At 38.6% G+C, this 27,880-nt stretch overlaps 4 protein-coding genes and 1 non-coding gene across 7 annotated transcripts; 3 read left to right on the forward strand and 2 right to left on the reverse strand.

Annotated features, from left to right (window-relative positions):
* The first annotated feature begins 836 nt into the window (after nucleotides 1–836).
* LOC147857398 (uncharacterized) lies at nucleotides 837–3,876 on the forward strand. Of its 2 annotated transcripts, XM_087328787.1 has the most exons (2): nucleotides 837–2,339; nucleotides 2,394–3,876. In XM_087328787.1, exons 1-2 carry the CDS (start codon nucleotides 938–940, stop codon nucleotides 2,543–2,545), a joined length of 1,554 nt encoding a protein of 517 aa, XP_087184913.1. In that variant the 5' UTR covers nucleotides 837–937; the 3' UTR covers nucleotides 2,546–3,876. The 2 variants fall into 2 exon arrangements, with proteins under 2 accessions (XP_087184913.1, XP_087184912.1); XM_087328786.1 differs by having other exon boundaries at nucleotides 839–3,876.
* A 1,696-nt stretch (nucleotides 3,877–5,572) lies between these two features.
* LOC147857399 (U6 spliceosomal RNA) lies at nucleotides 5,573–5,676 on the reverse strand. Its single transcript, XR_015530655.1, has one exon. It is a non-coding gene; the product is annotated as a U6 spliceosomal RNA (small nuclear RNA).
* Nucleotides 5,677–6,363: 687 nt separating this feature from the next.
* LOC147857400 (elongation factor 1-beta 2-like) lies at nucleotides 6,364–9,039 on the forward strand. Its single transcript, XM_087328936.1, has 7 exons — nucleotides 6,364–6,541; nucleotides 7,502–7,618; nucleotides 7,851–7,947; nucleotides 8,134–8,248; nucleotides 8,364–8,477; nucleotides 8,602–8,763; nucleotides 8,865–9,039. Coding segments are annotated over exons 1-7 (696 nt in total). The 5' UTR covers nucleotides 6,364–6,452; the 3' UTR covers nucleotides 8,867–9,039.
* Nucleotides 9,040–15,678: 6,639 nt separating this feature from the next.
* Nucleotides 15,679–20,287, forward strand: LOC147857401 (uncharacterized). 2 transcript variants are annotated; one of them, XM_087328541.1, is made up of 7 exons: nucleotides 15,679–15,780; nucleotides 17,142–17,289; nucleotides 17,666–17,793; nucleotides 18,206–18,281; nucleotides 18,586–18,766; nucleotides 19,094–19,215; nucleotides 19,832–20,287. In XM_087328541.1, the coding sequence occupies exons 2-7, from the start codon at nucleotides 17,250–17,252 to the stop codon at nucleotides 20,053–20,055; spliced, it is 771 nt and encodes a 256-aa protein (XP_087184667.1). In that variant the 5' UTR covers nucleotides 15,679–15,780; nucleotides 17,142–17,249; the 3' UTR covers nucleotides 20,056–20,287. The 2 variants fall into 2 exon arrangements, with proteins under 2 accessions (XP_087184667.1, XP_087184668.1); XM_087328542.1 differs by lacking the exon at nucleotides 19,832–20,287 and adding an exon at nucleotides 19,325–19,731 and having other exon boundaries at nucleotides 15,684–15,780; nucleotides 19,094–19,266.
* Nucleotides 20,288–22,848: 2,561 nt separating this feature from the next.
* Nucleotides 22,849–24,853, reverse strand: LOC147857402 (uncharacterized). The gene is made up of 2 exons (XM_087328538.1): nucleotides 23,568–24,853; nucleotides 22,849–23,163 (listed from the first exon to the last, which is right to left on the reverse strand). Exons 1-2 carry the CDS (start codon nucleotides 24,801–24,803, stop codon nucleotides 23,005–23,007), a joined length of 1,395 nt encoding a protein of 464 aa, XP_087184664.1. The 5' UTR covers nucleotides 24,804–24,853; the 3' UTR covers nucleotides 22,849–23,004.
* Between the last annotated feature and the right edge of the window lie 3,027 nt (nucleotides 24,854–27,880).

The following is a 27,880-nucleotide window of genomic DNA, read 5'->3' on the forward strand; positions in this document are numbered from 1 at the left end:
CTCCTTGATGTATAATGGGCCCACTCGGATCCAACACATCTCCCTGTGGCCAACACTAATGGGTTCCTTGATGAATGGGCCCATAGGGCTCCGACACATCTCCATGTGGCCAACACTAATGGGTTCCTTGATGAATGGGCCCACTCGGATCCAACACATCTCCTTGTGGCCATCCCTAATGAATTGGGCCCCCACTTATGGGCTCTCCAAATGGGCCCATTGGGCTTCAACACATCTCCTTGATGGCCGCCCCTAATGGGCTTCCTGATTAATTGGGGCCCCACTTATGGGCTCTCCAAATGGGCCCACGGGGCTTCAACACATCTCCTTGATGGCCACCCCTAATAGCCCCCCCCCCCCTCCATGAATGGGCCCATTGTGGTCCAACACATCTCCTTGTGGCCACCGTAATGGGCTCCTCCCTGATGAATGGGCCTACTGGGCTCCAACACATCTCCTTGTGGCCATCCCTAATGGGCTCCTCCTTGATGAATGGGCCTACTGGGCTCCAACACATCTCCTTGTGGCCATCCCTAATGGGCTCCTCCTTGATGAATGGGTCTACTGGGCTCCAACACATCTCCTTGTAGCCATCCCTAATGGGCTTCCTGATGAATTGGGGCCCCACTTATGGGCTCTCCAGATGGGCCCACTGGGCTTCAACACATCTCCTTGATGGCCACCCCTAATGGGGCTGGCCCCCAATGGGTTCTCCTCCCAAAAGAGGAGGCTCCAGGAGGGACATATGTATAATGTGGGTTTCCCAGGAAGCTTCATGAGGCCTTCAACAAAAAGATACTTTTATGAATGAATAAATATCTTCTTCTTCTGAAGTATCTCTGAGTCCTTCTTTCTTCTTCTTCTTCTTCTTCTTTCTTCTTTCTTCTTCTTTCTTCTTCCTTCTTCTTCTTTCTTCTTTCTTCTTCCATATCTAGCTATGGCGCCCCGCAGAACCAGAAGAACCTCGAAGCCCAGGCCCCACGGCTGCTCCTCTGTCGCCGAGATCCTCTGCTGGTGGGAGGATCGCAACAAGAAGCTCCTCCGATCAGACCAAGGCAACGGCCCTTCTTCTTCTTCTTCTTCTTCGTCTCCTCCTCCTCCCATGGCTATGAACAAGGTGAGGAAACCCCCTGCCAAAGGCTCCAAGAAAGGGTGCATGAAAGGGAAAGGAGGCCCTGAGAATCCACGATGTAGCTATCGAGGGGTTCGTCAGAGAACCTGGGGTAAATGGGTAGCAGAGATCAGAGAACCTAACAGAGGTGATCGGCTATGGCTTGGGACGTTCTCCACCGCTGAAGAAGCGGCCCTCTCTTACGACCAAGCTGCAAGAATCCTCTATGGCTCCTGTGCGCGTCTTAACCTTCCCCAAATCAGCTCTATCCCTAACCCTAGTAATGGAAGCTTCACGCTCCCTCATCTGTCTGCTATTTCTGGCAGTACTGCAAAGACCATGGATATCTCAGACGTGAAGAAGACAAAGAACGAGGAGGCGCAGTTGAACAGTAATAGGATCTTTGTCATCCCTGATCTCTTTGATCATTCTAGAAGCAAAAGAGGAAAGATGGACACTTCAAACGAGGTCTGTATCAACGGTAATGGGAGCTTCATCATCTCTGATTTCCATAATCCTGCTCAATCGAATAATGGAGAAACCATGGATATTTCAGACAAAAAAGGCTGTATGAGCAGTGATGGAAGCTTCCTCACCCCTGAAAGTAATGAAAAAGATGTAATGGATTCATCGAACAACATGGTCTGCATGAACAGTAATGGAAGCTTCGTCGTCGCTAACCATGATGGAGAAACGGTAACGGATTCATCAAACAGGTTCAGTATGAACAACAATGGAAGCTTCGTCATCCCTAACTGCAATGGAGAAACAGTAATGGACAACACATCAAGATTGATCATTGGTATTCCGCCAGTTAATCCGTTAATAAAGGAGGAGAAGACTGATCAGCATGCAGATATGGTTGGAAAGATTGATCATTATATGGATATGATGGTGACAGTTGAGAAGGTAGAGAAGATTGATGAGTATAACTCCGACGATATAGAGAAGCCATGCGCGATCAATATGAAGTATAATGATGATGAAATACAGAATATGGAGGAGTGTATTGATGAGACAGAGAAACTGTATCAGATCTATGTGAAGGACAATGATCATGAAACATTCAATCCAAGCTCGACAGCCCGAGATTCTTCTCCTAATCCGTGGGAATGTTCTATTGATGACGAATATAATTCTAGCGAGCGATTCATAAATGGGGAGCTTTTAGGTCGCAAGATTCATGATTGGGAGTATTTCGATGCCGATGAGATGTTGAAGCTTCTAGGTGGAGAAGAATGTGTCATTCGAGCAGAAACTGATGACATGTTGAAGCTTCTAGGTGGAGGAGAATGCATCATTCGTGAAGAAACGGATTCAGAAGAGGTATGTTGGGAACTGTTGCTCAGTGCTAAGGATTTGGGTTCGGATATGCTCGGATCAATCAATGTAGACATGGGTGCGGATGAAATGGAAGCATATATCAGGTTCTAACTGTGATCATGGATAATGGATTATTATGTGATGTGCAACAATCATGCCTGGAACAATCTAATACCAGAAAGCAGTTATATAGTCATGATGATGATGATGCACAAATCTTGTCTCTGTAATTCGTTGAAGGCAGAATGCACAATGGCTACGATCATGATGTAACCTCGATGATAATATGGCTGTGATCATGATGCTATGTCGACAGGCTATGATGATAATGCATGCAGTTGTCATGATAAAGTCATCGAGCTGATGATGTGGTGGGGTAGGAGGATGTGATCTTTGCATGCTTGATTCCCAAGCTCTCTTTCTCGGATACATGGTGATGGTGATGGTGATTCTGATAACATCATGGTCATGGTCATGGTCATTCATGCCCCCAATGACTGATGATATTTGCATCATGGTGATGGTCATGATGATGGATGATGGATGATGGGCGATGGTCATGGTGATAGTGATGGTCCTAATGGGTGATGATGATGGGTCATGGTCATTCATGGCCCCAATGACTGATGTTATTTGCATGATGTGTGTCTCATCCAATCGAGTCGAACCATCCCATCTGTGTTAGTAGGGCTCATAGTGTCGACGTAATTGTTATAAAAGGAAAAGAAAGCTTGCTTTACAAGAGTTGGAAACCTTTCTAGTGATCAGAAGCAACGCAATTATCATGGTGTGCTTTGATAGCATTCAAAATTCTTTTAACAGCCATTGTTAGGCTTGCGATAGGAGACAACTTAAATGTGTTAAAGCTTGATCATGATCTTTGATAGCAATCAAATATATGGCCATTGTTGGGCTTGAGACACCAAACAACCACCACATTTTGCTAGTTTTAAAGCTTCACATGCGGTTCGAGCAGACACTTTAAAATTAGATGAGAATGTAAACCTTTTATGTGGGAACTTCTCAATTCATCTATATAATTTGAGCACAGAAAATGTTGTTTGCCAAGTTTACAATATGCTTCCCACAATTAGGGCTATGCATGTGAGTCAAAGGATTCACAAAACAAAATGTAATGTTAAGTTGTCGATAGAACTAATTTGAGGTTTCGCAAAAAAACGTGGAATTGTTAAGTTTGCCAATGGAATCAATTTGCTTGATTGTTTGGTGTGTATGTTATCCTATTATGTGCTAAGAGTATTCCTACTACCCCTAGGAAATCCTCTCAAGTGGCCCTATTATTTCATCCATATCGCGTCAGTATTTCTTCTAGCCTTGGGAAAACTTTCATCTAAATTGACGCATAAAATTGTCTACAATGCCATGTAACTTTGATCTTCCAAAATGCCCACATACAATCTTCTTGTATTTCCTAACCTTCTTGTAAACAAATTGCCTCATTTGCATCGACAATGTATTTGTCACATCAAACTTCTCTTTAGTAGCCTTGGGTCATTCTCAAAACATGTTCCGACACAAGGGTTAATTTACAATTCCTTCAACGAGGAACATGCCTTTTCACATGTTTGATCCTTTTTTATGTGAATTTTGTTTCCTTGGTATGAATAGCTTTGTTTGCACCTTACTACATGGTATTCGTGACTTGCTTCATACGTCCATGTGAAACCCTAATAATTCATATTTATGGCCTTCCTTCTCCATCCCACAGTGCACGTGTTTATTTGTTGTTTTACTTTACCTTTAACTTAGCATGATTTATTGCTTGATTTATTGTCTTTTGAATCTTTAGCCCTTGCCACACAAGCAACATCTTCAAAGTTTGTTGTCCAAAATAGACGTGATGAAAATCTCTCTCTCCTACGGATGGTGTTTGTTGTACACAAGAATATGTAATTGGTATTGAGTTTCTTGGCTATGAGAAATCCACCAAACTATAAGCCCCCTTCATTAACATTGATAAGACACAAAAACGTGGAGACCACCAAAAGAGATAAGTCATTATCTTTGATGTAGGAAAGGGTGTTAGGGCATAAATATAGACACGTTTTGACTGTACATGTTTCAACCAAACAATTCACGAGTTTGAGTATTACCCTCTACCACCGTTCTCCACCTTCAACATCATTCAAGCTTGCTTTCCTTGACCCATATTTTGTGTCCCTCAATCTCAATTTGCACCCTCAAATCGCAACATTGAGTAGTAAAATTCATGAACACTAAGATGAAAACTTGGTGATAAAGAGTAACACGCAAGTCACAAAAAACTATTTCTAATTATTTTAGAAAAACAAAGAATGACCTCATGTCTAGAATATATATTGCGAAGTTCTCAATCGAGAGAGTAAATAACCAATGAGAATTTATCAAATGTCTAATAGATCTATCCATAAGACTTGTTACACACATCAATGAACTCTTATAATTCATAGCGTTTGCAAAAGCATCCAATAATTCAAATGATATGATTTGTGTGTATTCATAGCTAAAGTGCCCAAATATTTGCTCATACCACCGCATGATTTGATTGAAACAAATACTCTTCTTGTTCCTAAGACGATTCTTTGTTATATTGAAACTCGACCTACATATTTTCCTAGAAGATCTTGCATTCTTAGATAAATGTGCACAAAGGCATCTTGTCTTGAATATTTTTCGAATATTCTTAGCATTATCAAATTGGATAAATGATAAGGTTGACACCAACACAATTCTAGAAGTGTTTTGTTTTCTAAGAGTAAATACAATTTACTCGTACAGTTGAATTTGTTTGCCTTTATTCTCGAAAATGCACCTGTGTTTTCATTAAATACTAGCAGTCCCATGGTCAATTCACTATGTCGATAATGTTAGATGAGCTACTTATACATTTTCTACACGTTTTGGCAAGGGCATGTGGAGTTGCCGATTCCAACTATCATCCATGATGCATCTAACCTACAACCAATTGTGCACAAACCTACACAACACATCTTGTATTCATCCAAGCACGGGCCTTCCCTAAGACACATGTCTCGCTGTCTCTCTCTCTCTCTCTCTCACACACACACACACACACACACACACACACACACCCCTTGGACTAGGCCCTATCTCATAGATTGCAAGTTAAACCAACATCTGTCTATCTATCTCTTCTTGATTTGTGCTTGTCATCCTTGCATTAGTGGCCATGGTAATCTTCTATGTATAATTCCACATCTATCAAATGTCCTCGAAGGGGCAATAATCTCTCTCTCTCTCTCTCTCTCTCTCTCTCTCTCTCTCTCTCTCTCTTCGATGAATGGGTAAATACCCCATTTTTGTTACAAACCAATTGTCTCATGGGCCAATTTTGGTCATAGAAGACGTTAATATATCTATCTTTCTTTCTTTCTCTCATGATTAATGGGGGCAAGTGGTTGTGAGCAACTTAGGTGGTAGCCACGATCATTGTTGCCTAATCGTTTGAGTGCTCGGGTGCGGAGAGTCCCGAAGGTGGCAATCGTAACACAACCCACTGTACAAAAAAGAGTACCGAAATTAGTGTTTCATCAATCTTCGTCCGTGACTACTACCCTACATTCCGCAAATGGCATCCAATAAATTAAGAGGAAATTTGTATGGGGGGGGTAATAGAGAAGAAGAAAGAAAGAATCGGGGTTCGAACCCAAGACCTAAACGAGGCTAGTAGTAAGTAAGTAGTCTATGAACTTATTATCACTAGGGCAAAGCGAATTACGAGTAAAAAACCAAAGAAAGAGGGGCAGGGGCATTTCGGGAATTACCAAGACCTGATCAGGGGTATTCTACGAATTATATTTTCTTCTTCTTCTACTACTACTAGAGAGAGAGAAGAGAGAGATAGACAGAAACCCTTGCTTCTCCTCTCTTCTTCTTCTTCTTCTTCATCTTCTTCTGCGACTGTGCAGCGGCAGTAGCAAACAGACAGACAGACAGACAGTCAGACACAGAGAAAGAAAGAAGAAAGAAGTTCGAAATCTGAGATCGGACAGCTCCCATGGCCGCCATTGAGCTCCCAGATCTCAGCACCCTCTCCGGTCTCAAGGACTTCGATCAGTTCCTCCTCTCTAAGACCTACATCTCCGGGTTCGTCGCTCTTCTTGCCTTTCTCCCTTCCTGTTTTCTGTTGTTTGTTTGTTTGTTTCCTGTGGTTTTTTTGTGTTTCTACGCCTTCTCCTTGAGCTTCTTTATCCATCCGTTGAAGTTCATTCTTTATCATATCTTTTACGCCTGCGTTTCTTTTCTGCGCTTGGTGTATTGTTTTCTTCGTCTGGAGAAAAATGGAGCTTTCGTTCTGAATGTTATTAAGTTTGTACGTGTATTATCTGCGCGTTTGAGGTGTTCTTCTTGTATTGTTTTCTTCTCTGAAGCAAAATGCAGCTTTTGTTCTGAATATTCAATGTGCGTGTGCGTGTATTTTCTGCGAATTTCAGGTGTTCTTCCTGGATATGTAATTCTTGCTGTACTCTCGATCTAGCTTGTAGGATTTCGTTTTTCTATTATTGTTTAGATGGATTAGACTTTTCAATTAAACAGCCATTTTTATGAAGTGAAACATGTCATCTTCTCCATGCCCGTCGTTTTCTCTGTTTTTCATCGTCTCCTTTCTGAAGTGTATACGCTTTTTTCATCTGTTTAAATGAATGTTCTTCGTGTCTTGTAGAAAAAAGACGCGTTTTGTGCGTTTTCTGAGTGTTTTTGGGGTTCTCTCTTTGAAAATGTATGCTTGCTAGGATTGTTGAACCATTCGCTCCTCTTGTACATGCGTATACATGGATACTATTCTCTGTGTTATTTCTCTGCTGATTATTTCTTTCACCCTTCGGAAAGTACAATACCTGAAATCCAGTATTCCATGTCTAAACATGTAATGCTATTTCTGTCCATAGTGGGAACCTGGCTATCTGTGCAAGTTTGGATCATGCCATATATTGGTGCTGAGCTAATAATCTATATGGCTGTCTTAGCACTATTACTTGGTGTGGTTTTTTATCGTCTAATTTCATGTTCATTTTATTACTTTTTAATTTCGTTTCTGTTTTTCAGTGATCAACCTTCAAAGGATGATGTTGAGGCGTTCTGTGCTTTTCCACAAGCTCCGAGTGCTGACCTTGCAAATGTATCACGATGGTACAATCAGATCTCAGCGTCGCTTCAGAAATAGTAAGTTACAGACTGTTCGGAATCTCTTCACATATGCAGTCTGCCTATGCACAAGATTCTAATATGTTACATTTATACTCTTATGAGAATAGTGATGATTAGCTACAAATATTTACTGTGTAAAGTTATTATTCTTTTATGGCAGAGTCTGGATATTGAAAGAATTTGTACCTAGTATGCAAAACGAATATTAACGCTTCTTTCTTCAACATGACTATTTTTTCTCTTCCAGTTTTCCTGGTAAATCAGTTGGTGTGAAGATTGCTGGATCTCATGTAGTTCAACCCAAGGAATCCTCTAATGGAACTGAGGCCGCTGCTCCAACAGAGGTATGCATTAGTGAATCTAGTATCTTTCCTGCTGGAAAGCAGATTTGTTATTGAATTTGAGGTCAAGTATACTAAAGCATTGAAAGATATTTAAATATTGAAAGCAATATTTTAAATGCTTGTGGATATTTAAATGATGGTAGATTGCTAAGGCACATGTGATCTTGAATTTCAATTCAACTCCAGGCTGTGGATGATGATGATGATGACTTGGATCTCTTTGGTGAGGAAACTGAAGAGGAAAAGAAAGCCTCTGCTGAACGAGAGGCTAAGAAAGCTGCATCTGGGAAGAAGAAAGAAAGTGCGTAGTTTTAAAGACAAGAACTCATTTCTTGAGCTTATTTTCTCATAACCACTTATACTTCGAGCTTATTTGCTTGTAACAATCATAAATGTGAAGTTATGTTCTTCATTAGGTGGAAAGTCTTCTGTTCTTTTGGATGTTAAGCCGTGGGACGATGAAACTGACATGGTTAAGCTTGAAGAGGCAGTTCGCAGTGTTGAGATGCCTGGTCTTTTTTGGGGTGCATGTAAGTAGGGTTTAAATCATGCTTATTAAATCATGCTTTTATCTTTGTTATCTAAAATTTTTCTTGTTTAGTTAGTTTTTTATTTCTGTATTGTTTGTTGATGCGGTTCCTGTTCTTTGTGCAGCAAAGCTCGCTCCTGTTGGATATGGAATCAAGAAGCTAGTGATAATGATGACAATTGAAGATGATCTAGTTTCTGTGGACAACCTCATTGAGGACTATCTGCTTGAGGAGCCTCGAAACGAGTTCATTCAGAGCTGTGACATTGTCGCTTTTAACAAGATTTGTAAGAATTCTTCATTTTTTATTGGTTGTGACAGTGAAGGACTCATGTTTGTGTTTATACTGGGGATTATGTGTCTGATATATGTTGTTTGTTTTTTGCAGAAATTGGTGTGGTCATGTTGAATGAAACATGTTAGGGATGCCGGCCTAAGATTTGTGTCAATCTGAGAGAATTTGGATTTCCTGTTTTGTCTATTTTTTGTCTTGACCTTTTAAAGTGAATTCAAACTAATCCTATGGTTTCATAATAGTAATTCATGGAAATGTTTTTTGTGCACGTCCTTACGAAGGAAAAAAATGGTTGGTGAGTATTCACAAATGTTGAGTGTAAACTATGTGCTCACTTCTATCACTTGATGGTTTTTAGAATTGGAGTTCCCCACCTGCACACACTGTAATCGTTTCCTTATGATGCATTGGCTTGCATAAGATTTGTGTCAATCTGAGAGAATTTGGATTTCCTGTTTTTTCTAGTTTTAGTCTCGACCTTTTAAATTTCAAAATAATCTTATGGTGTCATTATAGTAATTCATGGAAATGTTTCTATTACGTGTCAGTACGAAGAAAAAATGGTTGTTAGTATTTGCCAATGTTGAGTATTAACTACATTCTCACATCTATCATCTGATGGGTGTAGAATGAGAGTTTCCCCACACAGTGTATTTGTTTTCTTATGTATTTGGGGGTCTAACTGGAATGCCCACTTAGTCTCATTTCCTTGGACTTTGAATTTGTTTAATAAGAGACTGTTTTGAGACAGGGTTGTCCTATGTGCAAAGTTTGAAATAAATGTGTCATTAGAACACTAAATAAATCCATCCATCTGTCAACCAAGCTACATTTGGAAGTAAGGGCAGTTCTTAATGGATCACATAAGGATTCCATGGGGGGACTAAATCTGCTGATAGGCGAATTATGGCTTGCTATGAGATTCTGATGGTATGAAAGTCGCTATGAGATTCTAACTGCTTTCTGTCATGCTTGATTACCTGCCAACCTTGCCCAAGTACTCAATAAATTAAGGTTAGAGCTTGACTAAAGTTGATACTTGGGAATAATTGTGTGTTACCAATTTGTATGTTGAAAGTTCTTTTTATATCGGATATTTCTTATGTTCTAATTTGTTTTTAACAAAGGATAAAGAGTAATTTGTATGTTATTTGGATTCTCATCAAGTAATGGATTATTATCTTGTTTGCATTCACCCTGTTGAAGGGGAATAAATGCTCATTTTTCTCTGAATAGGATGCATGCCAGGTATCTTTTTACAATTACTTTGGGGTATAACATCTTTTGCCTTTGCCCATGAAGAAAATTAATGAGAAGCACTCAAACATGCAAAAGAGAAGAGAAACAAAGAGTGTTTTTAACAGAGTTTGTGATACACTAATCAGTTTGCACAATGCAATTTGTCTAGTTGTATGGACGTGTAAGATTGATATTCCATGAATCTTTTTCAAATTTCTGGAAATTTCCAAATATAGAATGAAGAATTATCTTGCGTTTGTGTACATGAAATAAATGAGACGATTGGTATCCACAAAAGAACCAATTACCAAATATTAATAAGTTGTATTAACAACAAATAATAAGAAGTTAATGTTGTGAAAATGTGCAAGTTCATAAATTACCTTGTAACTAGTTATGGTCCCAGTTTTTGCTCAAATCTAGTTGAACCATTAAGCCATGGTTTAATGGTTTGTTGGTTCCCATATATTTCAACGGTGTGGTTTGCTTCTATAACTTGGATTTATTGGTTTATATGTCTAAATGTTTCGGGCCAATGGTTTGTTGGTTTTTTATTAACTTTTAACTTTTATTTATTTTCTGAATTGTTTATTTATTTAATGGTTTAATCAATGTTTTTTTTATTGATTTAATAATTTAACTATGCTTAATTAATGTCATGGTTTATTGTTTAATGTTTTCTTATTTATTGAAATTAATTAAGTTAACTTAAATGTTTATTTTAATTTAATGTACTTTTGTTTATTTAATTTTTTAATTGATTCGACTTAAATGGTTAGGTTTAAAATTTTGATTAGATGATTTGGTTTGCCACAACTTTCTCTTTACGATCTGGTTTATCTTTTCCTTAGAATGTTTGATTTAAGTGGCTCGAGAGTTCCTAAACAGTTTGGTTTGGTAATTTGTTTTCTATACCTTGAAATTGTGCTCCATATCTGCTTGTAACTATCTATACTCTATAGTTCTGTAACATGTTTGGCTTGATCAAATCGCAAATAAGGGCAATAAAGTAATTAGTTATGTTGTTAGAAATAAGGTAGGTGGATGTTTTAATTAGTTTAGGTAAATGTATATATGGTCAAATGTTTTAGTATTTCTTCTTGATCTTCTAGACTTCTTGCTCCTTGAAGACAAAAGCTCTCTCTCTCTCTCTCTCTCTCTCTCTCTCTCTCTCTCTCTTGTATGTGAGTTGTCGTAATCCTAATTAATTGAAGCATTGGCTAGGGAAACGTCGTCGTTATAGACACAACTTTAGGTATTAATGAAGGCTAATCTGTCATAAGTAAATAAATGAGGAGCGATAGTTATGCTAGGAAGACAACCTAAGCAAGGGCCCAAAGATGGGTCCCACATGAGAAATCTACCAAGCAAACACAAATTCAAAGCTCTTGCCAACAAGAATATGACAATGTACTATTATAGTATGAGCCGTGTAACCAAATGACTCTTGGTTATATCCCCCGTTACTATGCTCCTACCATTCTTCTTCATGCCTTGAAGGTTTTTCATTCAAGGCAACTATTTGTTTTGAATCTACCTCGATAAATTCACTAGCTTTACCAAATTTTGGATGAGCAACTTGTTTAAATGACACCACCTTTACTTGAGAACATTTAATCTTGATTGTTCGAATATTGAAAATATTTCGGTCGAAACCATCAATGGGCAAATGTTTTCATTGATGTAGTTACGGAAGCGACTACCCCTTTAGTCTTTCAAATAAGGCCCACCAAGAGGAACTTATCGTTTACCTCATTGCCTCACCCCGACATCCGATCGTACTCGCACTTTCATGGTTTGACATTCACAATGTGGTGGTGGATTGGTCTAGACCTCCATCACCTTTAGCCCAAAGACACATCCACAAAGTCTCTTTCACTTCGACTCCAAGTAAAGAAAGCCTCAACTCAATCACTATGACCCTTCCTCTAGCATGGACAAATGGTGTCTCAGTTATGGATTCTCCTATTTTAGCGAAGTCTCCTAACATGTTCCTTGCTCCAATGAGGACCGATTCCAACTCAATTCCTCACTACCTAATTTCAATGAGAACTAATTGTGACTCGGCCACTAACTCTTTCGTCTCAAGGGAGGGGACTTATTCCAACTTGGCTGCCCAATCTTGACTCCCTACCTATGAACTATGAGATCTTTCCTAATGTGCTTGAGAAGAAAAATGTGGATCTTTTGCTTGAACATAGACCTAATGATTGTTCAATCAACCTGCAAGAACGCACATGTCCACACTTCGGTTCCATTTATGGGCTACTTGAACTAGAGTTAGAGGCTTTGAGAACTTTTATTGAAGATAATCTTAAGAAGGGTTTCATTCAATCGTCTAAGTCACTAGTAGGCGCCGCAATTTTATTCGTAAAAAGGAATGATACATAATAGCTACATGTTACCTTTGATTATGTTATAATCAGTATACATCAAACTCGGTGAGGAATTGAAAACAACATTTAGAACGTGATATGGCCATTTTGAATACAACGTAATGTCCTTTGGCCTCACAAATGGTATGGCAGGTGCTTCGAGAGCACAAACTATATACCAAAAGAGAGAAATGTGAGTTTAATTGTATTTTCGTGATGGATACAAGGAAGGTCAAGAGTTCTAAAGAGAGGGCCACTCTAACTCAACTAAAACATGTATAGTCATTCCTCAGGTTTGTGAATTTCTATTGATAAGTTATCAAGGGGTTCTCGACAATTGCGTAATCCATAATAGCGGTGATGGACAAAGATGCTCCTTTTCGTTGGACTACAAGTGCCCACAATGCCTTCAAGTTACTAAAGCAAACATTCATCACTACCCCCGTACTCTTGCATCCTAACCCAACCAAGCCCCTCCAAGTCGAAATTGATGCCATCCTATCCCAACCCTATTATACAGACATTTTTCATCCAATGGCCAACTGCTCTAGAAAGTTCATTGCTCCAAAAAACAACTAACCAGTATACAACAATGAGCTTGATGATATTTTCGCAGGTTTCAAAGAATGACGACCTTATTTGTTTGGGGCACAACACCATGTTCAAGTGATTACCAATCACTAAATTTTGCTCTACTTCTCAACCACTCGAATGTTAAATTAATGTCAAGCTCATTGGTCAACTTTTTTAGCTGACTATGCCTTGGAAATATTATTTCGGCTTGGGATCCAACACATGAAGGTTGTTGACATACTTTCTCAACAATTAGAAATTGAGCTTGAGTCGAAGGATGACACATGTGACCAATAATCCCAATGTTTGTTGAAGCTAGATCAATTCCATATCTTTGCGGCATACATGTTACACGAGGACTCTTTGCCCAAAGAGATAGCCGAAGCATTGAAGATAGGCAAATTTACAAATGAAATTAAGGTAAGGATTAATAACCCATTCAAAGAGATGATGAATAGGGTGGAACTCAACTAGTTCAAAGTCAAGAACGGATTCATATATTGAGAGAATCTTTTATATGTTCCTAAAGGAGTGTTTCGAACTCGAGTATTTGCAAATGTGCCATAATGACCCACCCGTTGGCCATTTTTGAGTCATGAAGACCCTAGAATTAGTCTCTCGAGGATATTGGTGGCCTCCTTTCTAATATTCGCCAACATGTAACCAATGAAAATTTTCAAGGACAGGAGGGGATGATATGAGCGTGGACACACATGCACCACTCGGTCTCTCCCGTGCTGAAGAAGACACCAAAGAACAACCAAATGCCCTTGGATGTCGGGCTTCAAAATCACTCATTGTGTAGAAGCAATTATGAAGATAATGGAACATGAGTCACACAACCTAGAAGCCATGGTTGGGGTACCTTTTACATCGGGAACATGGGCCACACCCACATCTAAACACTTTGACCTGCCACTCCTTTTCGAGAGACTTGGATGGAAATGAACTGAGAACTCTTTAAATATCTAAGTTTTATTTTATTTTTATTTTGAATGATCGGGTACACAACCCATTTTGTTGTAAACCAATTGTCTCATGGGCCAAATTTTGTCTTAGAAGACGTTAATATATTTCTCTTTCTTTCTTCTCCCCATGTTTAAACCTCCTAGTCCCGACATATTGCTTATCAAGGACTAATGGCCATCTTCTCAGTCATGACATATTGCTTATGGAGGACTCGTGGACATTTTCTCTCTCTCCAAGTCCAAACATATTGCTTATGGAGGACTCGTGGACATTTTCTCTCTCTCTCTCTCTCTCTCCAAGTCCAAACCTCCTGGTCATGGTCATGGCAGATGACTTATTAGTGACCAATGGACCTGATCTCTCTCCCTCCACCCCTGCCTAGTGGATGTGATCTTTCTCTTTCTCTCTCTCTCTTCTTGATTCCAAACCTCTTAGTCATGGCAGATGACTTATCATCGATGACTAGTGGACATGATCTCTCTCCCTCTCCCTCTCCCCTTGATTCCAAACCTGTTAGTTAGGGTAGGTGACTAGTGGACATGATCGATCTCGATCTATCTCTCTATCTCTCTTTATTAGTGTAATTAGCTTACCCTAGTGGTAAGTTGTTAACACTACAAGCATTACATCTTGGGTTCGAAACCTAATTTTCTCACGTTTCTCTATTATAAACTTCATATATACCTCTTAATTCACTAGATGCCACTGTGGAACGTAGGGGTTGAACCCATAACCACCTGGTCTCCATTGGGCAACCTTACCAACAGAGCTACATTTATCTGGTCTCTCTGTTATAAACTTCATATATATCTCTTAATTCACTAGATGCCATTGTGGAATGTAAGGGGTTGAACCCATGACCACATGGTCTCCATTGGGCAACCTTACCAACAGAGCTACATCCATCACGTCTCCCTATTAGAAACTTCATATATATCTCTTAATTCACTAGATGGCACTGTGGAATGTAGAGGTTGAACCCATGACCACCTGGTCTCCATTGGGCAACCTTACCAATTGAGCTACATCCATCTGAGTTCTCTCTCTCTCTCTCTCTCTCTCTTCTTGAGTCCAAACCTCTTAGTCATAGTAGATGACTTATCGATGACTAGTGGACATGATCTCTCTCTCTCTCTCTCTCTCTCTCTCTCTCTCTCTCTCTCTCTTCTTGAGTCCAAACCTCTTAGTCATGGAAAATGACTTATCGATGACTAGTGGACATGATCTCTCTCTCTCTCTCTCTCTTCTTGAGTCCAAACCTCTTAGTCATGGAAAATGACTTATCGATGACTAGTGGACATGATCTCTCTCTCTCTCTCTCTCTCTCCTTGATTCCAAACCTCTTAGTCATGGCATATGGCTTATCGACGACTAGTGGACATGATCTCTCTCTCTAGACTCGGAGTCAAACTTTTGTGTGTGTGTGTTGTGTGTGTGTGTGTTGTGTGTGATGGAGCATGTATGTATACATAGATGAATGGATGAAAGGTTGACTCGTGTGGCTCTTTTGTGTGTGTGTGTGTGTGTGAGAGAGAGAGAGAGAGAGAGAGAGAGAGAGAGAGAGAGAGAGATGAGTTAATTAGGGTGGGAGGAAGTTGCGTGATCAAAGTGAAGTAAAAGTACCCAAAAAGCAAGAAAGCAGAAAGCAGAAAGCAAAAAGCAAAACACAGACACACAGACACACACATTGCTTTTTCGATTGATATACACACAGACCCACCCTCACAATGTAAGCTTCAGGTGGTGGTGGTGGTGGTGGTGGTGGTTTTTGATTGTGAGCAGAGGAAGAAGTCCATCTCTTCTCCTTCCTCTGTTCCTCAAGAGCTCAGCAGATCAGACGCCATAGCTCACAGGTATGTATGTTCTACCCCTCCTCCTTCATTTGGGTCCCCCTTTTTTTTCTTCCAAAAGAGAAAAAACTCCCCCCTTTTTGCTTGTTTGACCTTGTCTCTGCAAAATCTCTGCCGTTTTTTTTTTTGTTTTGTTTTGTTGTTGTTGCTTTTGCTGCACCTTATCTATGTGTCCATCGACTGAAGAGGCGGATTTATATTCGTTGTTGTCTTTTTTTTCTTAGCTCTGTTATTTGCACTGAAGAGGCGGATCTAGACTATCGCCAGCTTATTCTGTCCTGATTTCTTGTTGAAAAGCTTTTGTTAGATAAAATTCCTGTCACATCTATGTGTCCTAACCATAGATTCCTCGAGAGTTTTTCTTCGTGTGATAATATACTATACCCATGCATATTTGATTTATGCTATATATGTTGAGTTTTGCCTGTTTTAATGGCTTTTTCTACCCTAGTTTTTGCTTTATTTTTAGTTCTTTTCTTCAACCGTGTCTCCCACACACAAAAATAAGTATCTGTTTTAGTTTGAAAAGAGGCAGGTCGTTCTACTTTTAATGGCTCAAACCTTTAGGATAAATGTTTTTCTAATGTTTTTATGCTCTGATTGGGTGTTATTTTTGCTCCTTTGCAACCCTTTTTCATCTCAACACCAAAAGAAATATCTGTTGTTTAAGGAGAGCAAGCATGCTCTATTCGAAAGCTTTAAACATTAGGATATATGTTACAATGGTTTAAGATTTAGGAGAATAAATGGCCAATGGTTGGAACTTTAGTATTGTTATTTGTATGGTTTAAACTTTAGGATGTATATATAGGATAAATGTTGTATTACTAAACTTTAGGATATATATATAGGATAAATGTTGTATTACTAAACTTTAGGATAAAATGTTCTGTAGTTTAAACTTTGGGATAAAATGTTCTATGGGCTAAAGATTAGGATGATGAATGTTCAATGGTTGAAAAATTCTGTACAGTGGTTTAAAGCTTACTATACATACGAGCTCTATACTTTTTAATAGTTTTGTTCTTTTACAATCCTTTTCTGTCAGAAAAAGACACTATTTGTCTATGAAAAATACACCGTTTGTGTATCAAAAAGAGGTTAAAAATATAAATTCATGAAACATTTCTTTTCGCATTTCACTCATGAAATTATTTCTGTGGGCTTTATATCCATATATCTGTTTCTCTCTCGGATGTTTTAAGCAATTTGTTACATAGATGACAAGAAACATAAAGAGTGGAAATGTTTTAGATATTCCTCATTTCAAATGAAATACTGGATTCTTCATATTAAATCCTTGAATGAAGTAATACATATAAGGTATAACCTGACAAAAACAGTTGGAGATGCATTTTTTACAGGAATCTGTCACTGAAGTTTCCTCTGAGAATTTGAAGAGCTTAATTTAAACCGGAAGTTTTGTTATTAAAAGCTTGCTGTGTAAGAGCTACATAAGTGGCTGGTCAAAAATGGTGAGCATTCGGAAAAGGCGACATCTTGGCATACAAGGTATGTGCTCACTTGTGTGTACATACCATGTGAAGATACACAAGCTAACACACACTCTTATATACATGTATGCCATTGTCCCCAAAATGTGTGTCATTTTGGAAATTCCTCAAACTTGATTGGTAGTTTTGGACTTATGGCGTAGTTAAATGACATTTCCATAATTTTCCCATATCTGTGTATACATATATATCTATACAGAGAAGATGCGCCTGAATCTGATGCATAATCCAATTGTTTTTTTCTGTTCTTACACCTATGAGTATTGTATGAGTGCTGTATTTGCTTATAAGAGCTGCAATCTAAAGGGAAAAATTGAATCTCTGTATTTTGGAAATCAGTTTTTCCCTTTGACAAAATTTGTGTTGCTTTTCAGAGCGATACAAAATTCTGAACCAGCTCAATAGACAGAATCATACCTCAGAACATAAAGTGATCCCATTAGAGAATTCATTTCCAAGAGTGAACGTGCATCCATTCCAAATCAAGATTGATAAAAAAGAGGTTAGTAAAGTTAGCAATTTGGTACTATATGTCGAGAAAGGTAAAAAACTCATGACCCCTTTTTATTAATACTTTTTCATAACAAAATTTATGATCAATCATCATAGTTTGTTCATAATCAAATTCTGTGTAATTTCGTCTTCTTCTTCTTCTTCTTATTTTCACTCTAGGAATTTTGTTCATGTATAAGTTGGAGTGGAATGATCAATGATAATGATTTTTAAAATGTTTTTATCACATTTAATATTAGGCACTTGGAAAAAGAAGACTCTAGGAATATATAAATTAGAGTGCAATGAAAAACGATGATGATTTTTACAACATGTTTATTTCTTTGGGTGTTAGTTACTTGTAAATAAAACCTACATTCCTCATTATTATTCATTTTTAGTGTCATGTTGTTTTAATGCAGAATTCAGAAGTGCAACCTGAAACCTCAGTGTCGATAAATGTTAATCTAACCAAGGCTTTGAATAACAATCCTCCAGGTAAGAATTTGCCCTCTTAAAATGTATTTCCTAGCATTTGTTAATTCTGAATTATATCTCTCAATCATTTTTACTTTTTATATGTTTGAAACAGGCTTTATTTAGTGTAATACTGGCATTTCGAAGTCTTTAAAATGAATTGATTAATCTTTTTGTTCTCCTTGTTTTGCATATTCTTTTTCTTTCCCTCTACACAGTTTGGAAGCAAAGATTTGCATTACTTCTTACTTAGTAGGTCATGCGTTTTTTTTTTCCAGTGCTAATGCTTTACATTGCCATTTTCTTTCTATTATTGTTTTTCTAGCTTCAATACCGAAGATCAGAAAACCTTCCAGAAGAAAACAGACGGATAATCAAGAATCTTGTATGTTGCGAGGTGTCTACTTTAAGAACATGAAATGGCAAGCTGCCATCAAAGTAGAGAAGAAGCAAATCCATCTCGGAACTGTTGCTTCCATGGAAGAAGCAGCTCATCTCTATGACAGGTTGGTTCCTCTCAAAAATAAAACGGAATCAAAATCTTTAAAATATCCCCAAACATGTCTTTCTTTATTCCCCCAAAGGCCCCTCAGATTTGATTTATTCCCCTAAATGTGCTTATTCTTGTGTAACTCCTGTAGTTGACTATCGTATGAGCAATTGCTGAAAAATTCAGTGCATATGTCAGAGTTTTATCCCCTCACAAACATACAATTATGCAATACAAATAGTATTTCTTACTGAAGAATATACCTTTTTTATCATAAAAATACTAATCTACATATATAGTTTGTTTATACTAATGAACATGGTACCTTTTCAATTGATAAAAGGGCTGCATACCTATGTGGAAGAGTACCAAATTTCAAGCTATCAGAGGAGGAGAAACAAGAACTAGAGGGTCTCCAATGGGAAGACTTTCTTCAGATGACAAAAGAAGCGATTGCAAACAAAAGTAAGCATGGTTTAAAGGTTTTGGGAATTATGTCTTTTTTGGACTTTGTTTTAGACTAAAAAATAAAAAATAGCATTATAGCTTGACGGCATTTATCGGAATATATATATATATATATATCACAAGTTTTAAAAAGGTACCATAAAATTTTACCACTATTATTATTGGTAATTTTTTGAAAACTTAGGGTAAAATTACCTCTACACAAGGGTATTTATCATAGTAGTATCTAAAATCTATTAGGGGCAGTGGGGCTATTATGGTGATTTTTGTAACTAGGGTATGCCCCTTAAAATTCCTCCTAATTCCTCCCTATACATCCTCTGTTCTAATTAGAGAGTGAGAGGAGATGATTTTAGAAAACTTAGAAGTAAATTTTAGTAGTACAGAGCGATATTGTTTTTGAAAACTAACTTGTAAAATATGAAATGCTGAAATGTGTGCCAAAGATTTGAGACGGTAGAAATCATTTCCGGAACTATGGTTTATATAGGGCTAAGAGTCTAAACCATTCGAGCGAATCCAAAATACCCATTGAGTTTGAGTTTGAGTTTGAGTTTTGAGTTTGGATTCTGATTCTATACTATACCATATCCCCTCTCTCCCTTCCTTGCAGAGAAACAGAAACGAGTAGACACCTGCATGAAACGGCGGCGGGTGATAGAGGGTGACCAGATGAATGTAGTCGTACCTTTCAATCATCCAACATGTGTTAGTGGACATCAAAATACTGTTTCCTTTGAACCACAACAATCAGTGCCTCACAACAACCAACAAAAAATAGCACTGCCTCCTCTATACCAGGAACCATCTTCCATCCCTGACACATCTTTCTTCTAAACTCTGACTAAAAAATTCTCCACTAAATTCTCTCCTCGTATGTTCCCCTATATTTTTGGTTTTACGTTAACCTTGATTGCCCATCAATTATCTCGGACTGATATATTGTTTTAGCAATCGTTGGTATTTTTTTGCCTGCCTATTTCAAAATGATTACCCCTGTATCATAATTGTGGGGTATAAATCAAATCTTCACCTTTTGAAAATGAGTAATCACAAGTCTATCAGAGCACATTGAGTGTTGTGTAACTATATGATTGATGGTAATACATGTAACCCCCCGTCCCCCACCCCGCCTTTCTTTTCCCCATCAAAAAAAGTTCACATGGTTCTTGTTTACTGTTGAGAACTTGAGGTTACACATTTTATATAACTTGTTTTTATATTTTTCTCATTAGTTACCTTCTCATTCATGCAATGTTTTCATTTCCTGTCCTTACTATGTAAAAGCTTCCATGACGCGGCATTGTCTTAAGTTATGATTTATTTACGCTCCAATGCTATGTAAACAATAAAGTATAGGAGCGTCTTCCATCATGAGTATAAAACAGGTGTAATGTAGAAAAGAATAAATTGGAGTTTATCGAAAATAGCTGGTTTGTTATGCATCATGCTATATCTTTTAGAATTGTCCTTATTGCATATGTTCGTTTAAATAGTCTGTAACTCATGTTAAAGCATAGGAGCTTATTCCATCATGAGTTTAAAACAAGTACAAATTGGAGTTTATTGAAGATGGCTGGTTTGTTATGCTTAGTCGTATTCTTTTAGAATTTTTCTTATTGTATGCTTGTCATATTGTTTTTATTTTATTCATATGTTCATTTGAATAGTCTGTTACTCTCGCAAGTTCTTAGTGTCCTAAAAAGTAGTCTCACTTGTAATCTTGAACTAGGTGTAAAAGGTAAATATATTTGTCTATCCTTAGAAGATAAAGGACAGAACTACTTAGAATTAAGTTAAAAAGTGATAGATGAGTGAAACAATTCAAATGCAATTAGTGATTGAAGGTGTTGAAAACTTTATTGTTAAACTTGGATATAGTTAATCAAGAGAGGAACTTTCACAAGATGACTAACTAAAACCTTGTGCTTTACACCAAGAAATTGGAAGCTATTTTGTAGTAAGAAAGGTATATTAACGTCTTTTAAGGAAAGGACTACATGGAGTATCTAATACCAAGACTAAATGTGAGATGTACAATAATCCAAGGTGTAAAGGAGGGAGGTTTATAGGGAAATTTGAGAAAAGTCAAGAATGATATAAAAGGTGCCAAGAGATCAAACAAAAGGGAGAGATGATATGGGGTTTCTTGGTGGTGATCCCTTCAAATGGATGAAGCGTTTTGTGAGGAAGCTTTTTATAAACAAGGTGGTTTTGTAATTTTTATGAACAAGGAGTTTGAGCTATTCTATGATTAAACCTTTCAAACTAGGTAGGGCACCGAGGAATGTAACTATAGGTATTGAGTGCTTTTCTCTTGTTTTGATCTTGGATCCCATAAAGTCTTATACCTTGATGATTAAAGGTAGAACACTTGCTATTGATGTGTCCAACAAATCCTTGATGTAGCACTAATAAAAGATCGAGGGAAGTGTCTTAGAAGTTAAATAGGCATACACACATTGCCATAAATTTACTTCCCACATGAATAGTCATTGCTTCACTTATAACCAATAAGAGTAATTGAATGAAATTATTGTGTACAAAAAATTTGATAAGCTACACATGTACAACTAGGTCCAAAAACAGTGGTAATATGGAGGGAAAGTGCAATGTCCTTGGACACTAGGTATATTGATGTATAACACAACAGAGAGAAGGTAAACCAGATGCAAGATACAATATACAAACAAGTTGTGGAGGCTTCTCGAATCGATCTGCCAAAGAGTGTAGGTTCTATATTTTCTGGTATTATGTAGAAGGTGGCTTTTGGGCAATGAAGAGATCATCCTCAAAAGGAGAATCGATCTTCATAGAGGATGTCAAGGAACTTATGTCTTCAAAAGATACATGGCATTATCTTCATGTGCACTATTTCTCATGAGCAAAGAGTCACACCAAGTTTTGTCTATAAATTGGATGACAATATGAAGGTGTCTTTGAAGGCATAGGAGAGGGCATTGTGAAGGTAAAGATACAGGCCACAGAAATTAGGTGCAAAGAATGACTAACCATGAGATGACTAGCACCAGATGTAAAGAAATAATAAGCAGTTGGTAGTGTAAAGATTAATCATGGTGGCTGCAGGTGAATGTATCGCAGATGATGGACAGGGTTGGTGGGGGGAAAACAACACTTAACCTTTTGGTTGGTCCCGCACTATCGGATTTTACTTTGTGAAATTCAAACCTTTAAAAATATTGATTGAATATCTGAATATCTCAAAAGGTATTAATTTTGGTTCCATGTCTATTCTTATATTAATCATCAAAACTTTAAAGGAACTTAAGGTTTTAACCATGAAATACTGAATCTGTACTTGAACGCCCCACTTGTTGCTGAAATTGATAGCATAAACATTCATAAATGAATCGATAATCTTGGCGCCCAAGACAAACTAGAGCATTAATCAAATAAAATGAAAGCATAAGGTTCCTTATTTTGCATGCATGCTAAAAGAAAGAACAAAATATTCTCACCTTATAATGACAGAGATGTATTGAATTCCATTATAATAGAATTCTCTCACCTTACAATGACAGTGATGAGTTGAATTCCCTTTTGTAGGATTCTGTTCCCTTAAGATGATATTGATGAATTGAATAACAAAAATACAAAAATTTATACAGATTATCCAAAACAGTGTTAAGCAATTCATTCATGGTTCTCTCTCTCTGTACAACTGTCTCGTGACAACATTTACCCAATATTTTTGTCACCCATGGCATTTTCGCATTAAGAAAAGACCATATTGTTCAAGATATAACCATATAGAAAACATTTATTTTACCAACCGTATTTGGCTTGTGTTTCGGACTTTGACATGTAACCCCTAGATCTTCTTTCAGCGAGCTCCATTTCTTTCTGTTTCATGTCAAAATAAAGAGTTCCAATTTGATGTTTCCTCCTATGTAGCTTTGATGGTTTTCCTTTGGTCGACACAGGCTGTGGGTTACAAAAAGCATAGTTTTATCATTGCAAACAGAAACATGAATATTTCAAAATATCAATTTCAAATAACAACCCAACAATGATGATGGCAAAATCAGCGTTGGGATGCACAAGTTTGATCCATGTAAATCAAAATACGAGAGGTTACACCTATGCCCAATGAGCTTCAAGAATACCAAATAAAACACATGGGCAAAGACAATGATCCATCAAGGAAATGTAGTTCGATATTTGGGGAAATAGAGAAGAACTCAGGAGCATTTTGGGAGTTTTACTGCAATTTCGACTCTTCTTAAACATAGAAAGATTGACCACAAACAGAAAGATTGACTATAAACAATAAGTGGATGCAATGTTAATAAAGATTCCTCGAAATAATGAAGATACTAAAACTTTACCTGGTACGCAGGTCCAAATGCAATGCCAGTGGCCCTGATCTGATCCTCCCTTACTTTATTGACTGTTAACTCTGATTGTTTCACTTCAATCACAGTGGGGGGTGCATGCTTACCACCACCTTTCCTTCTCTCTTTCATCAGAATATTAGCAAGAGGATCCTCTGTAGTTTCCACACCTTGCATTTCTTCATGTGCCATTGTTGCATGATAATCGTGAATCGGCATACCACTGTACTCATTTGATAGCACGCATGCATCATGAGAAGTAAATGATGTTGGCCACTGAGATTCGTTCTCATTAATTTTCACACCTTGTGTATAATCCGAGTTATATGTCATCCATTGAGATCGTTCCTCATTACTTTGCAAACCTTGTGGATAATCCGAGCTATAATTCGCCCAAGCTCCGATAGAACTACCTACATTCATATCATTTGGAAAATCTACAGCGACAGGAGGTTGATTAGCTTTGATTGAATGTCCGTTGAATTGTCCTGAAGAGATGGGCATCCCATTGTCAGGATTTGGGCGGATATCATTCGTTGTGATATGACTGGAGAAAATACTCTCTGGACGGACATCATTTTTCTCGGGTTGCACGATAGATTCGGCAAAAATAGCCTCTTTTTTCTTAGAATGATCATCATTTACCTCAAGAGCCATACGGCCTGATGAAGTGTGCCCACTTCCAAGACCAAGAGATGATCCCATATACTTTGGTTTGGGCAAAATGGCTGCCAAACCTTTAGATTTCTCAGAGTCAGCCGCTAATCTCTTTGCTCTAGCTCTTGAGTATTCATCATCATCATCATCTTCTTTTAAGGCGGATATGTTGATGGCTGGCCTAAACTCCACAACACGTTTCGAGCCTCGGGTTAAAGGCTCCGATTGTAAGGAAGGATCTGGAAAAGCATTTGAGCTTCTCGGCGGTGGCAAAGCGCTAAATAAAGAGCTTTTCTTTCCCGAAAAAGCTGAGCCCGACTTATCTTCAAACTTTGACCTATGGTCTGAAACCCTAACCTGAAGAGAGCTTTCTGTTTTCATGGGATCTCCAGAACTATCTCTTCCTGAAGCTTCTTTTGGAGGCGGCAAGGAAGAGAACAGAGGAGATGCACGCGAGGAAGAAGACTTACCCGAAGAATGAAGAGACGTTGGATATGGAACAGAAGAAGATTTCTGATGTGGGTTCGATTCCTCTTCGTCATCGGAGGCGTAATTCGCGAGTAAAGCGTCCATGGTTTCTTCGACAGCAGAGACTACAACAGAAGAAAGGGAGGAGCAAGAGAAGAAGAAGAAGAAGAAGAAGAAGAAGAAGAAGAAAGAGAGTATAAAACAGAAATTGCCCAAATACCCCTCAAGTTTTGGATATTTACCATAATACCCTTGTATTGGAAAAAGATTTACATGTAGGTATTCGGTTTTGGTTCCTTGGCCTAATACCCTAAACCAAACCGTTTTAAGGAAAAGGTGCAATTGAACCACTTAAACCGAACCGTTTTAAGGAAAATGTGAACACAAACCGTTTACACGGGATAGAGGGAGCATGCTCGAGGGAACTTGGAAAGCACTGCAAAATTAGGGAAAGAGAAAAAGGCTAAACAAGAAACTGGTAACGATTAAGTTGAGCCACTTAAACCAAAAGCTAATCAGTTGACAAATTGATAAGCTCCAGCTTTAGAATCAAACCAAACTGTTCAATTATATTCAAGCCAAAAGTTTGTTAAACCATGGCCTATTGGTTCAATTTGGTTTGATCCAAAGCGGAACCCATAGCTATTTGCACATGTATGCTTGGATCATGAGTGAATATCAACACTAAATGTAAAAAATCAATTCTTGTCTATTCGGTTGCCCATCAGGAAACGATGCATTGATGAAACGTGAACCTATCATCTTTGTTCCCACATTGAGTTTACCATTGTGTCAAAAATTAATGTTTGTGCTTTTTCGCCCTCTATGATTTTGGGTTCTTTTCTCCTTTACTTTGCAACATTGTCTCACTACTTGTGAATGGCTTTGTCCACAGACAATCTCATTACATATGGTCTAGCTTGATGTGGGATGGGCGGCCTAATGATAGTCCCAATATTGGCTCCTAGTTAATGTTTAATATAGCTTTAATCATAGCGCTTGCTGCACCGATGTTGGAGACTTAGCAAGGGAAGAAGTGTGCTCTAGCACAATAGAAAACACACTAATAGCATATATCAATGTTGTGTTTCAGAAGGGGAATGTAAAGAATTGGTGGTGATTCTTGTGCAACGGAATAGACTAGAGATATGTGTTGTGAGTGTGTGTGTGTGTGTATGAGAGAGAGAGAGAGAAACAAAAGATAGATAGATTTAAAACAAGAATAGAATACTCAAGACAATGCATATTACAAAAGGAGATTAACCGAACTAGTTACAAAGTAGGAGGAGAGTGCTTTATATAGTCACTCTCTCTCTTCATTAACTACCGAAGCTCATGGGTCATGGGGAATGTGAAAGCTCATTAGTTATGTGTCATAGAATATGATTCTATGACACATAGTTAATGTGTGGATAAGAGTGGTGACTTTTGACCTTTGAGTGCACACTCTCAAGGGTGTGTTCACACACTACTAGACTAGGTTGAGCTTGATTTTCAACACGCCCCCTCAAGCTCAATTTTGGTCGGCTACTTCAGTTAATGTCCGCTTTGGCTCGTATCCGGTTCGAACGGTATCCGGTACATCCAACTCGTACTCCCCCTCAAGCTTGGCAAGTCAAGGACCGTCAACCCAAGCTTTGACAAGAATTGCCGAAGCTTGTCGGCTCCTAGGGCTTTGGTGAAGATGTCGGTTGTCTGAAGATTCATAGACATATGTTGAAGGCCGACATGGCCAGCCTGAACACGCTCTTGAATGAAGTGATAGTGCACTTCGATATGCTTCGTGTGTGTGTGGAACACTGGGTTCCGAGCCAGATAAATATTGCTCATGTTGTCGCAGTAAAGGAGAATTGGATCTTTGATGGGAACACCCAGATCCTTTAATATCCTCTTGAGCCATACAACTTCACATGCAGCCACCGCCGCGCCCCTGTATTCGGCCTCTGTGCTTGAAAGAGCGACGGTTGGTTGCTTCTTGCTACTCCAGGAGATGGCTCCACTTCCGAGGGAGAAGACAAAACCAGAGGTTGATCGTCGGTCGGCTTTGTAGCCTGCCCAGTTGACATCTGTGTACCCCTCGAGTTGAATTGGTGTGGCCGACTTATAGAGAATGCCATAGTCCATCGTTCCACTCACGTATCGTACCACTCTCTTAGCACAATCCAAATGGATATCTCGTGGCGTTTGCATGAACTGGCTAAGAAGGTCGACTGGATAGCTTAGGTCAGGTCGAGTGATCGTGAGGTAGATAAGACTACCGATTAGTTGTCGATACTGAGTTGGCTCACACTTTGTGGTGCCAGAATTGGCATCAAGTTTGAGGTTTCGGTCGAGAGGTGTTGCCACAGACTTGCACTCAGTCGTCCCGAACTTGTATAACAAGTTCAGAATGTAGTGCTGTTGGGAGATCATAATCCCGGTTGGAGTCCGAATTACCTCGATGCCAAGGAAGTAGTTGAGCTCTTTCATGTCCGTCATCTGGAATTTGTTGGAAAGGAGGGATTTGACCTTGTTGATGTCAATTAGATGCTCACCTCCAATGACCAGATCATCCACGTATAGGATGATGACGATTGGACTTTCGGAATCGCTTCTTACATAGAGAGAATTGTCGGATTTTGACATCCAGAAGCCAATTCGATGAAGATATTGTGTTATCTTTGAGTGCCAAGCACGTGGTGCTTGCTTAAGGCCGTAGAGAGGCTTCTTAAGACGACAGATGGCTTTCGGATGAATGTTGGATTCGAAGCCGGGTAGTTGTACCATGTACACCTCCTCTTCTAATTCGCCTTGAAGAAAAGCATTCTTGACATCCATCTGGTGGAGGTGCCACCCTTTCGCTGTTGCAAGTGCTATCACGGTTCACACGGTTGTCATCTTTGCCACCGGGGCAAAGGTCTCTTCATAGTCGACGCCCTGTGTTTGTGCGTAGCCCTTTGCTACGAGTCGAGCTTTGTAGCGGTTGACGGAACCGTCGGCATTATACTTCACTTTGTATATCCATCTGCAACCGATTGCCTTCTTGTGCGGTGAGTGAGGGACTAGATCCCATGTCTCATTCTTGCTAAGAGCTTACATCTCCTCATTCATCGCTTCGACTCATCGAGGATCTTTAACGGCTTCGGCAAAAATCTCCAGTTCTCGAACTGTTGCCACCTTCATCATAAAGGCATAGTGGTATG

This window comes from Azolla caroliniana, unplaced genomic scaffold, assembly GCF_043228905.1.
Source record: "Azolla caroliniana isolate FFs.n. ecotype wild unplaced genomic scaffold, voAzoCaro1.0.p SCAF_12, whole genome shotgun sequence".
Lineage (NCBI taxonomy): Eukaryota > Viridiplantae > Streptophyta > Polypodiopsida > Salviniales > Salviniaceae > Azolla > Azolla caroliniana.

Bases quoted from the DNA above. Each gene is read 5' to 3' on its own strand.
- LOC147857398 (XM_087328786.1), top strand. From the start codon at position 938: ATGGCGCCCCGCAGAACCAGAAGAACCTCGAAGCCCAGGCCCCACGGC.
- LOC147857400 (XM_087328936.1), top strand. From the start codon at position 6,453: ATGGCCGCCATTGAGCTCCCAGATCTCAGCACCCTCTCCGGTCTCAAG. The intron at 6,542-7,501 runs GTTCGTCGCTCT...TCTGTTTTTCAG, and splicing joins TCTAAGACCTACATCTCCGG to TGATCAACCTTCAAAGGATG. The intron at 8,249-8,363 runs GTGCGTAGTTTT...GTTCTTCATTAG, and splicing joins ATCTGGGAAGAAGAAAGAAA to GTGGAAAGTCTTCTGTTCTT.
- LOC147857401 (XM_087328541.1), top strand. From the start codon at position 17,250: ATGGTGAGCATTCGGAAAAGGCGACATCTTGGCATACAAG. The intron at 18,767-19,093 runs GTTGGTTCCTCT...AATTGATAAAAG, and splicing joins GCAGCTCATCTCTATGACAG to GGCTGCATACCTATGTGGAA. The intron at 19,216-19,831 runs GTAAGCATGGTT...CCTTCCTTGCAG, and splicing joins AGAAGCGATTGCAAACAAAA to AGAAACAGAAACGAGTAGAC.
- LOC147857402 (XM_087328538.1), bottom strand. From the start codon at position 24,803: ATGGACGCTTTACTCGCGAATTACGCCTCCGATGACGAAGAGGAATCG. The intron at 23,164-23,567 runs GTAAAGTTTTAG...TGTAACCCACAG, and splicing joins CATTTGGACCTGCGTACCAG to CCTGTGTCGACCAAAGGAAA.